Source organism: Sylvia atricapilla, chromosome 5 (genome assembly GCF_009819655.1).
Source record: "Sylvia atricapilla isolate bSylAtr1 chromosome 5, bSylAtr1.pri, whole genome shotgun sequence".
Classification (NCBI taxonomy): domain Eukaryota; kingdom Metazoa; phylum Chordata; class Aves; order Passeriformes; family Sylviidae; genus Sylvia; species Sylvia atricapilla.
In genome coordinates, this window is record NC_089144.1 from 8,377,653 (window position 1) to 8,395,680 (window position 18,028).

Below are 18,028 nucleotides of genomic sequence, written 5' to 3' on the forward strand. Positions count from 1 at the left end.
TACTTTCACAGTTGGTACTGACTTGCACTTGCAAGATAAAACAGTGTGGAAAATACCTATTAAACATCTGTTTTGTTGTTTGAACTGAACAGATGTTGAGTTTAAACCTCAGAATTTCACTATACAGGCATATCAGCACTCTGTAGGCAGTTAGTGCCCAGCATTTACCTAGCACCAACTCCCCACCTGGGCTTGCTCAATACAGTGCCAAGCAGAGATGCTATTTCCAGTCCCCTAAGCAGCACCCACCCACACAGCACTCTGTCAGTGCTGCTGGCCCTGATGAGCAGCAGAAGCTGTTAGCTCAGCAGCAGCCTTGGGCTACTTCCCATTTTGGAGCCGGCACGAATCACGCCAGAGCAGAGAGGGACAGAGCCCAGGGCAGTCCTCACACGGGGAGCTGCAGCACAGCATCCTCCTCAGCATGCCCCACATCTCCCCATCACTCCCTCCTTTAGCCAGGGAGGTGCAGGGAGAGATGCCATTTGCAACTGCTCCAGCCACTGCAGAAGATTATCAGAGACTGATCTCAGATGAGCACAGGATGTGACTTAACCTCCGTGCTGATCTCTTATCTACAGAGCTGGGTTGTATTTATTTACACTGCCAGATTCAGTACTATCACTTGCCAGACATCCAAGGAGGATGGTGTGGCTGAAGCCAAAAAGCAGCACCCTCACAACACACTCCACGGGCAAGCACAAGGGAAGTGTTATTAAAACACAGAGCACTGCCCAGGTGTTAATGCACAGTATTCTGTATTGTATACCCATATCTAGCACACAGGGACAACCTCTGCTCCCAGCATGCAGGAGGTTCACAGGGAGCAGTCTGAAGAAACAGTGCCACTGCTTAAATATTTTATTGATAAATAAAACCACAGACAGGACAAAGAGCGAGGTGCTGTAGTCAAAAGGAATGTGCCTGGACTCTGGGCATCAGCCCCATGCTCAGACAGCAGCTGCTTCCCACCCCAGGTGAGGGAGGACAGGAAAAATAAAGGAGCTAGCAAGTACCTAAGCATATTCTAGTTTTCATCTTCATTGAAGATAATCAAGATATTACACCCAAAGATGTGCTACTGATGCCTTAAGCTTCACTACATTTCAGAAATCCATCTAGAGAACCAGCTCTGCTTTTGCTTCTCAGAGATGCTGAGTCAATAATTAAAGCCCAGGGCTTAACTGTGCCTCTAAGGAAGAGGGAAAGAGCAAGAGGTGCTATACCAGTTAACATGACCCATTCTTAGAGTTTCCAGATATGTTTATCTGCCAAAGCACTGGATCCAAGCAATCTGACATCTACTGAGGTTAAAAATCAGTAGAGTTAAAGATCAGAAGGTACACATCTTTAAACGAGCTACAAATGGTTGCAATAAACCTCTGACTTAGAGAGAAGAAAAAAGAGAAAAAAAATCCCATGAGTTTAAACATAAGGCTGCTCAGTAGAATACTAGGAGCAAGATCAGGTAATTAACATGTAACAATAAAACAGTTTATTAAGATACACAGTGACAGAAGTTTGGTGGTGCATCCAATTTCCAAAATTAACATCACCACAACATTTTATGACTACCATTTAGAAACATTCAGAAAAACTGAGGACGTCCAGGACAGTGACAGAGGAAACATTTAAGCAGATGTCTCTGACACAGAAGTTTTTTTCCCACATAAAACAAGTAAGAAAACAAGAAATAAGGTCTCTGCATTTGCTGAAGGTCAACTACCTGTCTCTGAATTCAAAAACGTCCCTCTGTCCGAATCTGGCTCAAATCACAAGGTAACAAAATCCTTGTATTAACTCCAGTTTTATCTGGGTAAAGGTTCCTCCTCTCTCTGTAGAACAGCACTGGGACTCAGGCTGGATTAACTACACTGCACTGTACAGATGTCCTTTCTAGCTTCTGACTCACAGTAAAAGCCTTGAAGGCTTCCACAGATTTCTGCTTTTCCTTCTGCCTCCCTAGCTCTGACAGTATTTGACACAGGAGCCCTCTTAAAATGTTGGCAATCGTTATTATTTAGCCAAGGCCATGAGCAAGGCCTGGCAGTGCCCAGGAAGACAGAGAAATGCCTGAGGTGAACACAGGGACAGAGGGGTTAAAGGAACATTTCTGAGGATGACAGACTGACTGCCTGTAACCCATTAGCAGAGTTCAGAGTTGCTTGTCCAAGCCACATCCAGCTCCAGATCTAAAACACACATCTCCCCACAAAAGCATTTTTCATCTACAGCTCAGGCTTTTCATAAGAGCACATCCCAGCCCGAGGCTTCTCTGCCTTCCCTCTCCAAAACCCCTCCATCCTGCCAGCCCTGGGATTTGGTCCTGTGTGCTGCCACTGTACAGCCACAGAAAGGCTCCAAGTCACTTCCCAACTGACAGATGTGGATCAGCGCTCTCCATCTGCAGGACAGCACACCTTCAGTGTCACACAGAAACACAACTGCCCAACTCCATGCTTCTCATTTTCTTCCACAGCATCGTATGTGTGCGGATGATTTTTCTCTAGGAATATCTAACAAAATGGTGGTCTGATTTCCAAGTTTATCATTAAGCTGGAAAGGAGCAGTTCTCAAACACGAAGGATGGGAGCAGTGAGGACACATCATGCCAGCCTCAGGGGGGTTGCCAAAGGCAAAACCATCCACTCAAGTCACTCCTCAGAGCCCATAAAGTGGCTGGGACACAACACAGGGAAAAGGTAGTTTAAAATACAAAAATTTAACTTGCATTCATTTGAGGAAAGAAGAGGAGGGGGGAAGTCTTGAGCAATACAACAAACTACACAGCTTGTCTCGCAAAGTTCTAGCCTCCTGAGTTTTTCATCTGACACTTCATGTGCATTGTTATACTTCAAATTATTAAAGGGCTCCCCATGAATGCTGCAACTATCTGCTGTAAGAAAAGGAAAAACTCAGCAACATTGCTTAAGAATGAAAGCATCTGCATGAATAGTTAATCCTTAGTAGCTATTCTTGGAGGCATACCCATACTGGCATGCTCCTAAAACACAGCTATATTCTACATAAATTTTTAAACATCTAGTGCTAGCCAGGTTTAGAGACTTTAACTTCTTCACTGTAATGTTTGCATCATGCTTTATACCTTCCAACCAACTGTAAATGAGACGACCAAGAGAACAGCATTTAAGGTTTTAATTGACATGTGTCAGGAAGAAGCAAGCTGTACTGCAAAAGCAATTAAAGTAATGTTTTCTGTACCACAAGGAACTAAGATTTAATCCTAGCACACTGGCAGGCAACTTGAATAAGTAGATTAGGCTGTTTTCAGTACAATATGCCAGATACAACAGTTTCACTAGCAATTCTCACTGCCAGGTTAGTGCCAGCCTCTGCAGTTTAAATACAGTTTGTTCTTTCTCCACTCTGAAGGGGATGTGATCTCTCTGCATCATGTTCATTCATCTAACTGCATGTAGAACTTGTCTCCTCTTCTGTACAGACAGGAATAGCATTGAATAAAGGGGACTTTAATTACTAAGCAAGCAACATTACCTCAATTTCTAATGTCACAACAAATCAAATGCTAATTGATTTGGAATGGGCCAGGTTACTCCCTCTACTATTTTGCAATTGTGGTGTTTTTAAAAAACAATGCAGAAATAGCAGTGCTTCATGCAGAGTCTAATGTCCTTGCTTAAAAAAAAAAAAAAAAAAAACAAACAACCAGCTATGGTAAAGGGAGAAAGAAGGAAGAACTATAGGAAGCCATTCAGAAATTGAAAGAGATATTCAGCAGAGAGTTAAATTTGTTAACTAGCACTGCTGTCTTGGCAATGATCTGATCACAGTGCCCAAACACCGACAGGGACCTAAGAAAGCATCTCCTATTCAGGGCATATCTGGGAGCTGGGGCACTTAAATGAGAGGGGGAAACCCACACAAGCAAGCAGCCAGCCTGCAAGCTGAATCCAGATTACTTCAAATTAAGACACCTTTTGACCAAAAACCCTCAGAAACCACTCAGAATTCAAAGGAAAATATAAATCCTTCCACCTCCAGAGTCATCCGACCAGGAGCTAGCTGTGTGCTTTACCTGAACACAAGTTAGGATGTTTATTATTGAACTATATAGGTAAAACTCAGTTTAAAGATAAATCCTGAATGACCTCATCTGTCCATCCTTTCTGCCTGTTTACATGTATGACTTCAGTAAGGCATGTGAAGCGTTGGGACCAAGTGCCACTGCACAATCTGTGGCCTGGGACTGAGCATTCCCTTCATTTGCTGGAAGTGCAACTGAGGATGATGCTCTTCCTGGCAGATGGTCAGGGCTCTGCAATCACAAGCTTTTATGACAAGGCTTTTTACTCTGCAACTTCCATTTGTATCAGGTTTTTGCACACGCTTGTCAAGTTCAGATACATACCTAAAGAAGAGGCACATTTTTAAGTGCACTGTAAACCCATGAAGCACAGAAGGATCCTTTATTCATTCATAGGACTGCACTGTGCTGTCCTAATCGACAGAGATCTTTCCTTAATGCCTCATAATGATTAACACACCAGACAAGTGCAGGGAAGCAGAGAGGGGTAGAGATGAAGTCCTTGTCAAGGGAATGGCTGACAGTGAAGATGCAGTAAGGGGACTAGGACTCTTAATTTTGGGTGCCTATGTTCAGTTCCAAGCCACCAATCTTGCTCTCTCAAGACCATGAGTTTTGTAACCAGATTTCAACAGAAACAATGAAGGAACAGAAGTGGAAGCACAGTACAGCTCACATCTATCTGAAAAGACATGAAGCCTAACTTCCATTTACACAGAAGACTTGCATTGGTTTTTGTGTGCTTTCAACAGTTTCCCAAAGGTTTTAAACAGGAAGAAACCAATAAGACTTGGTATTCCCATGATTAGTGTAATACAAGTGTAATACTAAGTTGCTAACAGAGCCTACAAAAGAAAAACACTCAGTACAAGTAATTTAAGTTATGAGTTTTAGACAGTGAATTAAAACCAATTCAGGCCCAACTCAACTATAAAATCTCAGTAAGAAAGACAAATAATTCAGAATTGCACTGTTCACACAACCTCAGATACCACTACTTTACTACTGATTTAAATATGTAAGCATTACTTTCTTTACTCCTAGCACATCTGCAGCCCATAGGATTATTTCTTCTCCCTTCATTTTACTGATGGGCAGCAGTGCTTAGTGAGCAGATGCCTGTGAGTGCCAACTGTTAATCCCTCAAAATTCCCATCTAAAATTTATCCCTCACATGTCAGACCTTTTTCCTCATACCAATTTGCTTATTTTGCTCAGATCTGTAACACAGCTACTGCTCTTAAGCTGTTCCAGCATCACACTGGGTTTGGAGCTCCCAAACATCAAGAGTGGGGCAAGAAAAGTTTGATGCCCTTTCTCCTTTCCTCTCTCCTTCTCCCTGATTTTAAAGAACTGCACTCAACTGTCTCCCAAGGACTTAAGACCACGACAGCCTAGTGCAGCATGTAAACAGCCAGAAAGTAAAATGTTTCTCCAAGTTCCCTTCTCAGCACAGACAACTCAATATTTTCAGAAAACAGAGACCACTGCTGCAGATGTGTAGCTGTTAAAGCTTTATAACTATTCAAAACTACAAGTTTACTTTGCTGTGCCCTCAGCTACCCTCCATATCACCCAGGGGCTACTATTGCCCTGAATACAGAAAATAGTACCTGCAGTTTAAGGCAGATCTTTCTGTAGCCTCTAGCTCTGCCATAACATACAAAAGGCATCGAATATATGCCCACATAAAACATAAAGCCTTAAGTTCAATGAAACTAAGTCAGTATTTACCTACACAAAAACCTCACAAAATAACATGCTGGAAGGGCAACAGCAGAAAACAGCCCCAGTATACACAATACTTACATCTTAACAAATGACAGATGTCTTCAGTAGAATAAGAGCAAAGGAATAGCTTTTAACAGACTTCCTTGTCTGAGAAGTTTGAGGATTTACATATAGCAGACTTTTTGTGACCAAAACATGCTCTGTCATTACCAGCTGTTTGTTCCATGAACACAGGAAAAACATTCTGGCAAAGAAGCTCTCTATAAGCAGGACTGTATGTAGCACCATGAAAACCCACTTAAATTTAAAAAAGCTAATAGCTACAGAACTGGATACAAGCTGCCAACCCCAAAGGAGATGCATAAGCATACACAGTTTAAGATCTTTTCATTTACACCTTGCTGTGAGCAAGCCCCATGCTCCTAGACATGAGCCTTCAGACAACAGTCTGATCACATTTTGGGGATAAAACTGCACAGTAAGTTTTCATAGGGTGATATAAATTCTGAATTCCAAGTCACTTCTACAACACAGACAAATCTAAATTAATAGTGTACCACTCCAAGCTCATGGATCCACAGCCATTTTTTAACAGTTAAAGAAGGATTTTATTTTATTTTTTTAACCAATATTTAACTTTCCTGAAGCAGTGTCTCGGAAAAAGGTAGGTCTGTTTCGGTGCTTCTGCTTACAAGCACCAAAATGTTTTAGCACTGCCTTCACAGGTTTAAACCAGCTCTAATTGCATGGAAGCACTACTGATTACAACACTGCAGTGCAGAAAGAGATGCTGTGACTTTCTAACACTAATGAAGCAATCAGAAGTCATATCCCTAAAGTCCTGAACAGTGTCACTTGAGCAGATCTGACATCCTCAGACAGAAAAGTTGCCTTTTCTTTTTCACATGTCCATTAGTTATACAACTAAACAAGCAAAAAGAGTATTCAGAAGCACATCCAAAGTTAACAAACGTGTCAACCCACAGTATCAAAAATCAGAACCCTAATATTGAGAAATTAATTGATTTTCCACAAAATATAGGCCTATTACTGGAAAGTTACTTCCTAGCCCACAAGTGTTACAACCATAATACAAGGATAAAGATTTATGATTTGTTATTTTTCTGTCTGAAAACTATAAAACATAATATAATGAATGATAGCTAAATTGAGTACTTACAGGGTCTCTCAACTCTTCATTGTCTCGAGCTGATGTTCGAGGTATCTTCACCGGGATTTCATCTCCACATTCAGTGTCTGAAGCATTTGGAGACTCTGCTAAATCAAGGAACTCATCTCTCTTGTGACCTCTGAACCTTATTTTGTCCAACTTCTTTAGCATGTTCAGCACTGCACTTTTCTGCTTTACCTTAACATGACGGTTAGAGTCTCTGCAAGATCAAGAAATCAAGAGTGTTTTAGAAAGCTTGCAATAAATCTAAGTACACACATTCTTACCATAACTACTCCCAACCATCTTTCAAGTTCCTTCCTGCCACTGGAGGAAAAGCACGCTTAGCTTTTTAACAGGCATTTTTTCCACACTGTAACAGATGCATGGTTTTGTTGGCAGTAGTTGATCATTTACCTTCTTCCCAGACTATCAGTGCCCCTCTCTCCTGGCAGTTTTTTTAAGCAAGTCAGAATAGGCAGAAAGTAACAACCTGTACTCCCAAGAAAGATTAGAAGTCAGCTCCTAACAGGTTACTTGAAACAAAGTTTAGCTGATAAGTCAACATTCTTCAGTCTGTGATGCTTCTAATCAAAGACACAAGGAAAATTCACCAAGCTTCATAACCAACTTTTAAATTCCCAGACAAACTAGAGCAAAAGAGTAAAGATGCTATCACAACTCACTATGATCTCAGGCTAACAAAACAGAAAGTACCAAGGGTTTACTGAAAAAAGCCAAAGACAGATCCATGCAGAAGGTTTCATGAAAAAATTAGACAGTTGAAAGAGACCATAAATCATATTCAAACACACTGCCAAAATCCTTCAAATTACCATAACTGACAATCTTGTATACCCCTGAAATTATACCAGGAGGAGCATTTTGCTTTTTAAAAGACAACAGAAGAAAGCTTAATTTATGTGCGTAAACTCATTGTAATGACAGCTTTTGAGGATACTGCAGTGTATATTTCTCATTTAAACCAGACTTGCCAAACTGGTCCCATTCAATGAATCACACTGCACCAAAGGTCCTAAGCTCCATCTTAAAAAAAATAAAAAAAGCCAAACCCAACAGTTAGTTCCTCCATCACTACAACAGTTAGTTCCTTGTCACTCCAGCAAACTCCTGCTCTGTCAGTTTATAACAAAACAGCCACAATCCTATCAGCACACAGAAATTTATCTGGAGGATGATGTCATGCTCTAGCAAATGGATTTTAAAAGAATTTATTTTGAGGCACTTGTTACTGGAGCAATCGTTTTGTCCTCTGGTCAGCACTACCATCCTCTCCAGGCTGAGCTTCATGGCACATCATCCCAGCCACTGGCGTGAGATCAAAGGGCAAAGGGAATTTCAGACACATGTCACTACTGGAGTAAAAAGGAAGAGTAAAACAGGACAATCTTTTGCTACCACAGCCTTTGCACCTAAGCAATTCTCACCTCCTAGGGCAAACCTCTTTTCAACAGAGCTCTTCACCTTTCCCTGTGGATTCCCAACCTACCCTAACACTTTGGCAGTGACTATTCACACCAAATTCAAACCGGATCGTTCCCTTCAAATACAACTTAATTTGCACCTCTTCTAAGGTTTTATTAGCACCTTTCAATTAAACACAGAAGTTTTAGACTAATACAAACCCCTTAAGAGTACAGCTGGTAAGAAAAAAGCCACAAAATTCTTCCTTTATCAGAGATGCCTAAAGTTGCAACCCTGTATTTAATCTATCACTTAAAGAGAAACACTTGTGGTAACTCACACCAAGGTTATTTTCTAAGAACAGCTCTTCTTTGAAGTTCTTTTACTTGTCAGAGCTATGCTTAAAATAGAAACACTTCTTGCTCGTTCATTGACTATTTGATGGAGAAACTTGTCAGCTATCACATCCAGAAATATCTCTAGGCCCTACTATTAATAGCTACTAGGGAACAAATGGTATGAGGGAAGTTTAAACCTCTGATAAGCACCAGCACAACTCTATCGCTCTCGACTCCATCACAATGATCTCCATCTATGTTCAACCAGATTTCCACACCGTGGAAGACACCTCCAGCAAAGCAGCTGTAAACCAAATCCTGTCTGTTCCTCATCCCCACTGCCACTGCTAATGACACAGCAATGCATGGCAATAATAAAGCATGGTAGAGTGTTATTCCTTTTCGGGAGTGGCTGGCAGCCATCAGCCCATAAGGATGGAGGACAAGCCTGCAGCCCATGCCTTCTCTATCCCTCTTAGAGATGGAGCAGTTACTGTATTGCTCACAGATGAGCACTGCTGTCCTGGACAGAAACAGGAGTCCTTAGCCTTTTCCTGCTAAAATCACATTTATCCATTGCTCCTCAAAGGCCAGGGCTAAATCTGGACATCTTTTATAGCCTGGTATATCCAGCACTTCCACAGATGGTTCAAGATAAGAATTCAGCTTTCTTTCCCCTTAGCATAAATTCACATTCACTTATCACACGTGAGAAATGAGATGCATCAAAACCATCTTGAGACAAAGCAATCTCCAACCCTTACCATGAAGCTTTGAATGAAGACTGAAAAAGCCACAAGGACAGTGAGAAGGCCCACTGGCATAACTGCCAGAGATGGGCATCATTTTGGGAAACTGAGCTCCATTCTCATCCTAGGATGGTTCATGCATTTCAGCCTTAGGTCACAGAATAACCTGGCCAACAGACTACCCACGAACATATTTACAGTACTTTTTTACTCACAAAACTGATGACTTACCCTTATGTATGTTATTACCTAGCCTTTTAAAAATGCAAACCTTTCTTTAAATCACCCCACTGAATGAAGTCAGCACACATTCTGATTTGACAGATTTGTCATGAGGGTTAATATTTTTAAAGGATTATTCATTAGGTTAACCATTAAAAGAGGACATAGTAAAGAACCACACTCCAAGGCATTTCTAAAATGCTTGAGGTACAAGAAGCTGGTTTATAAAAATATCTTCTCAGTTAAAATTAAAAAATAATAAGATCATTTTGTCTAAAAATTGTTTTGCATGTATCAGGTTCCCAAATTACTTACAGTTACATTACATTAGCCTAAGCAGAAATGTAAGCTTGCCAACAAGCTCCTATGAAAACTCATTATCTGGCCTCTAGCCAAATGCTGGATCTAAGACAGGCTTTTTATGTCAGCAGCCTGTTCCTGCAACCAGCAACTTTTTTTATGGTGACATTTCAGCAGTTTCACTAGGAAAAAAGATTCTTGGAGATTCTGTATTCCAACTGACTTGAGTCAAATTTAGATAAACTTGAGGAAGCTTTTCCAAATGAAAGACCAGAATCTGATGTAGATTTTTTGCAAAATGCAGTAACTAAATAACTAAATATCAAAACACTTGCATCACAATGAGAGCTATTCATCCCTCACCTTCTCCCTGGTGAAAGGTCTACAGACCCTGGTCCTATCCCTGCCCAAATACCCATTCTGAGCTCAGCTGGTTCAGCTGTGACTTTGAGGTTGTTTCTTGTAACTCCCCATACCCACTCCATCAAAACCACCATGCAGCTCTGCACAGGAGGAGCTCAGAGTGCAAAGGCAGACCCACATCTCACTCCGCTTTCAAACTAACCATTAACAAATAATGTAACACTCTAATAAAAATACAAGTATTTTAACTCCATGCATTTTAAACACTGCCATTTCTCAATACTGTCATACATGTGACAATAATCAAGTGAAAAAGGTCTGTTTTGCCCATGCTTAAAAAACCTCCTAGCGAAAATAATCTTTAAAGATTTTCTTTTTAATTGCCATTAATATCTACCAGCTAATGCAAATCGTTCAAGCCTGAAGTTTTATTCCTTTTACAGAGGGCCAGGGAAGAGATGTAATATGTAATAATATGTAATATGTAATATGGGGTAATATGTAAACCCCTCAAACAGCTGACAGACCTTTATTTTAAATTAATATATTAAGACCCAATACTCACATTCCAAATTCTATACTAAGAACAAGAAAATCAAGTTTTCCCAAACTTTCACATAAAAAACATAAGGAGACCTACAAGACATTTTTCAGCCTACATTTACAGAGAGGTTTCAGTAAGCTTCCAGGAAATATTGACAGCCACCCTGCCATCTGGAGGGACTTGTTTATGAGATGTGTTCCCATGGACAAGCCTCCCAGCCCTTTGTGCCATTGGTACCCTATTTCTACTCCTGCATGAAGGTGGAAGAGTTTGGGATGCAGAGGGAACTCAGGGCAGCACAGTACCCAAAGCATTGCTGATGTCACACCTTAATTCACCGAGTCTCCTACAAATAGTTTATAGCTTCGGTTTTCTGCTGTTGCATTTAGTTTTTACACGAGTACACTCTGTGGCCTGGCAGACCTGGCAGGGATTGAATAGCTAAATCTTCATGCGCACATTTCAGAGAAAGGGCTCTGCTTCACAACAGAGGGCTCAGTCCGTTTTCCTCAGCTGCTAACAAAACACAAACCAGCTACACAAAGTCAAACTGCATTGCCTCAGCAAGTGTTAGTCTGAAGCCTGAGGGAAAACAAACAAAGAAACCACTTAAAACATCACGGATGAATTTCATCCCAGGTCAAAAAGGCCCTGCAAGACTATGACACAGTACAGTAACCTGCAAAGCACCCATGTTTCTTTTGCTATAAAAACAGCTTTTCAGAAAGCTGAAGATGACCTGCAAATCTAGCACACCCCTAGTTCTCATCTTTACATTCCATACTGTCCTTTCATTCTCAAAACACTTTTCTGCAGAAGTCCAATGTAAGAACCCTGGTATTCAAGAAGAGCCAGGCTGTGTGTGGATGAGCAAGTACATTGTTGTCAGCACCAGTTTTCCTGGTGTTGGTATTTTGGTCTTACACTGAGGAACAGATGTGCAAACTGAGGGACTGGACTGTATCAGCACTGTGTTTGGTATTCATTACTTCTACACTGAAATGCTCCTGAATAATATCCTGCGAGTTGACAGGAGACAGTAACACAAGACAAACACAATCCAGCCACATACACTGAAAATTAAAAGCTTGGTGTATTCTTTTCTAGACATGTCTACCTAAAACTGGAAGTAACAGTGGGTATATCTAAGCCTAATACAGATTCAGAGTCCTCTGTATAATGTTCTGTGCAAAAAGTTCCCTCTTGCTACATAATTTTTCCCCCCAGTTTCTCATTTTAATGAATGGAATGTCATTTCAAGTCACTTTCTGAACATTCTGTACTTATTAATATTTAAGAAACTAACCAGACAAAGATTAACTAGAGAGCTCCTAGTCTGCTCAGCTTTTCACAGAATCACAGAACGGGTCAGGCTGGAAAGGACCACAGTGGGTCATCTGGTCCAACCTCCCCACTCAAGCAGGGTCACCCTAGAGCACAGGATAAAATAAAAGGATACTTTTCTTCCCCCTGTGCACAGACTTCTCCCAAACTACTCTCCAGAAGTCTCCCATCTGCGAAGAAAGCCAAACTTTATCCACAGCACCTCTTCTTGATCAACTGAGAGTGGTTTTGTAAAGGCGAAGTTGGCACCTTTCAAGAAAACTTTACATTAAGCTCGCCCTTACAAAGACATTTAGCACAGAAAAGGGGCACAGCTCACAGTCAGTGCAGCCCCAACATGGGATTGAGCTCATCCAGGACAATACACCAGTTTAGAGCCTCAGTACAGAAAGATGTCATCACTTGTCACTGGAAACCAAGACTGCAATACCTGAGGCCAAACATTCAGTAGGACTGGCCAAGAGCACCTTACAAATGCTCTGTGAAAATTATAAGCGCTGGGCAAGTGCCTTCAATTTCTGACATCAATAAACACACCAACAAATCTTCAAACTGAGCTCTCTACACACTCAGCACAACAGGTTCATCCTGAAATAATATTCACTGCCTCAGTGTCACAGTCTGGTCAAGTCTTCTTCCAATTACATCACCCTTGGCTTCAGGGTCATAACATACCCAGAACAGATTTTCTTTCTGGTTTTGAGTAACATCTACTAAAAGCTCCTTTCAGGGTCAGGAGTCCTTAAAACTCTAGGAATGGATAGATTAAACAGGGATAGACTAGGGGGATGGACTCTGGTGTTTTGTTTTTTTTTATGATAGATCAAGTTATCAGGCTGCCTTTGAACCAACATCATGCTTAGTAACTCAGGATTGTTTTGCATTTAAGTTTAAAGGGAGATGAACAAAAAAATCCCATCAGAATCACTTCCTCTGCGTTACAGACTCCCAGCAGAACACTCAGTTAACACAGTTTGGAAATCAACAGGAAGCTGTGCTTTGGTGTTGCAGACTTAACCAGATCCATCTATTAATTAAGCATCAAATAACTCCAATTATCTACTGACTGGGAAGAGGAGGAGAGGAAGAAAAAAGTGGAAAGCTGTGTAACATATTTTATGGTTCAATATGGGTACTGGAGACTGAAGTTCAACATACAGACCTCGACTGCCACTGGTGAAGTTGTCACAGCAACCATAATACAGCTTCATGAATATGCATTACGCTAAAATCTATCTTTTTTCCCCCCCAAAAGAGAGTAACGTGTCATTCAGCTCGCATTAAGCTCCCTGGGAGACAAATCAGGACTGCAGAGTAAAAGTGACTCGCCTTCAAACCCTTCAGCTTGGCTGCTGCAAACAAAAGGGTTGGGAGAAGAGAGGAAACACAGAACATGGTGCCTTGGGGCTGGAGGGCACTCTTCTGTACCCTCCTCAAACAGTACTTCACACTTATTTGGCAAAAATGTTAAAGCAGACATTCCCAAAATGAGTTCGTGCAGAGTTGCAGACTTTAATCCCTCAAGCGCCTGGGGAGCAGCCCTTCAGTCAGCCAGAGGCAGAAGGATGGAGCAAGGGGAGCTGCTGCTCAGTGTCCAAGACAGCTGAAACTGGGGGCCTTGACTCGACCACCACTGGAAAACTGTGGGTGGACTGGTTCACGAAAAAAAAAAAAGCCAAACCACACACAGGTACCTATCCAGGTCACACCCATTGTGTCAAGGAACAAAAGGCAGCAATTGTTTCCACTGAGTATCTGTGGGAGTTTTACTTTGCCCTTAACTCCTCACTTACCCTAACACCTCTTCCACTAACACAGAGCCATCACATACAGTTCTGTCTGTCATCCCGAAACCTCTGCCTCTCATTGTGAAACCGAAAATTAGCAAGCTTTGTTAAATTAGTTTGTCTGTAAATGGAGAGTTTTAACTCCTGAACAGGAAGATAAAATTCGTTTTTCCTCAGGACACCTGTATGGGAGAAAATAAAAGCGAGACACTGATTATGCCACCAACAGAGCTGCACAAAAAACCTTGCATGAAGACTTTGCCTGCAGAGAGGTCCCCAGCAGCATGCATGGACTGAGAGCCACCAGTTCAAGCCACGGCAGATATCCTGTGAAAGTGTTAGCATGATGTGATAAAGGCTACTGCTGACAAACTTCTCCACTCCTGGTGACCCACTGAGTCCTCCTTTCTCCTCTGCTCTGTTCCCTGCCCAATCCCAGAGGAGCCCAGCCAAATCTGAAGCCCACTAGATCTCAGGCTGACACCAAAGGGAGCAACCCCGTTCATTTCTGCCACAGCCTTTACATCATTTCATCACTCATGCAGTTTATCAGCTCATTGCTGAGCAACTAATTTTTGTGTTTGTTTTCTGGCAAGGTCAGTCTAATCAGAGCAGAGAGGGATGCAGGCTCAGTCAGGGAAGCACAGATTGTTGGAGATTTTGCTACTCCAGCACAGAAAATGTTTGTGGTGGTGGGCAGAGAGAGAAAGCATCCTTTTACAGCAGCCACCTGCACTTAAATGAGGTTAAACAACTGCAAAGCTTCACCCTAAGGACAGTGTTTACGAAGCTGCCACAAGGCACATTTCAGAAATCGGACGTCAGAGGTTCAGTCCTTGCTCTGAAGGACAGGGAAGAGTGTGTCACAGCTTGGCATTGACAAAAGGCTTTTTTCTGCTTCCTTGCTCTGAATTCTGTCTATTAGTCAGGGCAGAGCTGAGGGTGAAGACAGGAAGATGAGCATCACCAGCTTAGCAAGAGCCTCTGTGTACCAGAAGGTTCAGGCGGCTCAGAACTGGGTGGACTTCCAACAGGTAAGAAGCTGGGGCTACAACAAGTGCTGCTCTCATCAAGCACAACTTCTGCCCATAAAACAGAGACCTGGGGGTGACAAATGGGGGAGAAGGACAGGATACAACTAACACAGGGTAAGATAAGGCTGTCACTGCATTTATCTCCTCTTCCATTGCTCAAATGGAAACTGTGAGAACTCTAACTTCATACAACACTCAGAATAATGCTGGTCTTTCACAATCTACTTGAAAATAAATATTTAAAGTCAGAAGTATATATACTAGCAGAAGCATCTTATGCAGACTATTAAGTTTATTAAGAAGGTAATCACTGACTGTTTAGAAAAAGCAAGAGCCCTGCCAGTCCTGAAGAATTTTGGTTCTATCCTTTCAAGTTAAAAAAGGGCAAGTTATTGAGACCTTTTTGATGCCAAGTTTTTCATCACCTCAACTACATGTTCGTCATCTTCGGAGGAATAACTACAGATAAATCAGAGAATGAAGGCACTGCTAAGAAAAAAAGACACTAGAAATGAGCTGCAATCCAAGCTTAAAAAAAAGATTCTTCAAGAACAGCCTTCCAAGGTCTACACAGACTGGCTTGGTCCTAGCAGGTGTTTCTCTGAGAGGACTCTTAGAAGCAAATACCTCATCAGCTCAGCATGTCTGATCATAGTTCACTCAGCAGTCCATGAAAACAGAGCAAAGGTACATAGCATCGTCTAGTTTTGAAAAAAAGTCTATGCATTCCTTTGCTGCATCTATAAACAAAGCTGTAGCCATGTGAAGCAGGACACAGCTCACGGCTAAGGACCGCAGCCTGACCGATCTCTACTGAGCACGGACACCAGGAGCACAGCTGAGAGCACAACCCAGGGCTCAAAGTGCCTGTCCCAGCCCTCACCCACCTCTGCACCTCACACATCTGAGCCACAGTGCCAAGCCTCCTGTGCATCACGGTTTCACTTACGGCAAGGCCACACACAAGGGATTGCTCAAGGTAACAGGCACAAGACTAGAGCTCCAGCTGCTGTGTTAAACGTGCCGTCATAAAACAAACCCCCTCTACCCTCTGACACCAAGAAAGCACAGGGCCAGGCTCACACTTCCAAAATCACATACTTATCAGGGCACTTCACTGAGAACAAGACTATGGGCCAGAGGACAGCAAGGTGGTCTATTTTGAGGGTTTTCCCTCAATTTACCGAGACAATTCAGTAGAAGCCAACACCAGAACTTTGTGAGTATCCAGTTAACATGAAACCATTCAGATGCAAGCGATCGGTGAAAGATTCCCAAGATGCAGTAATTTTGTGTATAACACTTCGTAACTTGTTCCTCCAAGTTTTAACCTGCTGTCTGTGAATTCATTTACCTTCTGAAATGTCAATGTTGAAAAAAAAAATCAAGTGTTTCAGCTATGCTGACTACAAAAATCAAGACAGACATGGCTGAGGAAAAGAACTCAGCGTTTTACCAAACACCAATAGCTCTCCAACTGCCATGTAGTTATAAAAATAATGTTAATGCATTAAAGATTTTTAATTTCTCTCCTTGTGGTTAAACACAATATTGCTGACCCATGAAGAACTACAAAGACATAGCACATGCCAACTACAATCACTACTATAATTCAGAATCTTTTATTTCCTTCCTGAATACTGGCCCTGAGCTCACAAAGAATGCTTATAATCCCCAAATCACAGACATTTCCTTGCAAGAAGCAGAGCTGCTGCTAATTCTATTCCTTGTTCCTCTGTCCCAATAAAAACCTGAAAATGCTTCTGAAGTTGGTGCTACAAACAGTTAAAACACACCATGGATTACACAAGAATGCAGTGTTATAATTACTCATCATGTCAACCTCTAAATTCTAAACATATCATATAAAAGATTGCACAAATAATGTAAAAGGACAGGCACAACACACAAAGATGGGATTTATCAGACTAAGTTAAATGAAGGGGTAATACTGAAAGATCAAGTCTTTTACAGTAAGTCTGGCTTCAGGCACCAGCTTAATTTCTGGCAGTGTCTGTACTACACAGCCAATTGTAAAAGTAACATAAACTATTCTTTGAAATCTTACCACAAAGTCAAAAAGTCAAGGTCAAGTTCCCACCAGACTGACAGCAGCTCTGTTGGAAAGCAGCACTCTGGAAAAGAGCCTCCTTCATTCCACCCACACAGCTTGTCAAAAGATGAGAGAGGTATTTTACTCCACGTAGAAGAGTTAGGAAATAGCAGAGGAAGTTGTGTGACACAGGAAAGCACTGAACTTGGTCTCCAGTTATCACATACCCCTCCTGCATGGCTTCAGACCGCAACCCTTTATCTAAGTCCAACTGCACTGCTGTAACATTTGCTGTAAAAAGAAAGAAATCACTGTACCCGAGACAGTTTTGATATCTGAACTGCAATTACTTGTTTAAATAATTAACCTAGGAAAACGGCAAGCTCCAGACTGAAAGGCCCTGCTGCTCAAGGTAATTTTCCTTGCAGGAGCAAACCTTTATTCTCTCACATCATTCTGTATCATTTCCACAGTAGCCAGAATATCTTCTCTTTGTCCTCGTGCTTACAATAGAAGTCTTAAATTTAAAAAAAAAAAAACAGAACCCAAACCAAACTCCCAGCTAGTATAGCCACACCAGGGAGCAGAAAGTACAGTCCTGGGAGAAACTAGATACTTAAGGAATAGAAACACAATTCTGCAAGTTAACTCTGTTCAGTAAACTGCTTGGGTCTTCTGCCATAACTGCACATCCTTCAGTTCACATGCTGATTTTAACATGCTTTGGACAGCAAAACTCAGTAGAAATCTTTGCGATTAAATCTGATTCTTCCAATAAGCAGCTGTTGTCTGGGTATCTCCTCCACGCTCTTTCCCCAAAACCTGTGCCTGCAGCTATCAACTGCTGTCTAAAAAGCCACTTTGGATGGTACCACTCACTGCTCCAAGGAAAGGATTGAAG

At 41.7% G+C, this 18,028-nt stretch overlaps 1 protein-coding gene across 1 annotated transcript in view; it reads right to left on the reverse strand.

The window, feature by feature from the left end:
- Nucleotides 1–18,028, reverse strand: part of GRAMD4 (GRAM domain containing 4) — a 71,871-nt gene that overhangs the window by 40,858 nt on the left and 12,985 nt on the right. Inside the window, exon 2 of the mRNA XM_066318604.1 lies at nt 6,978–7,188. Within this exon, the coding sequence (XP_066174701.1) occupies nt 6,978–7,188 (211 nt within the window). The remainder of the gene's footprint in view (nt 1–6,977; nt 7,189–18,028) is intronic.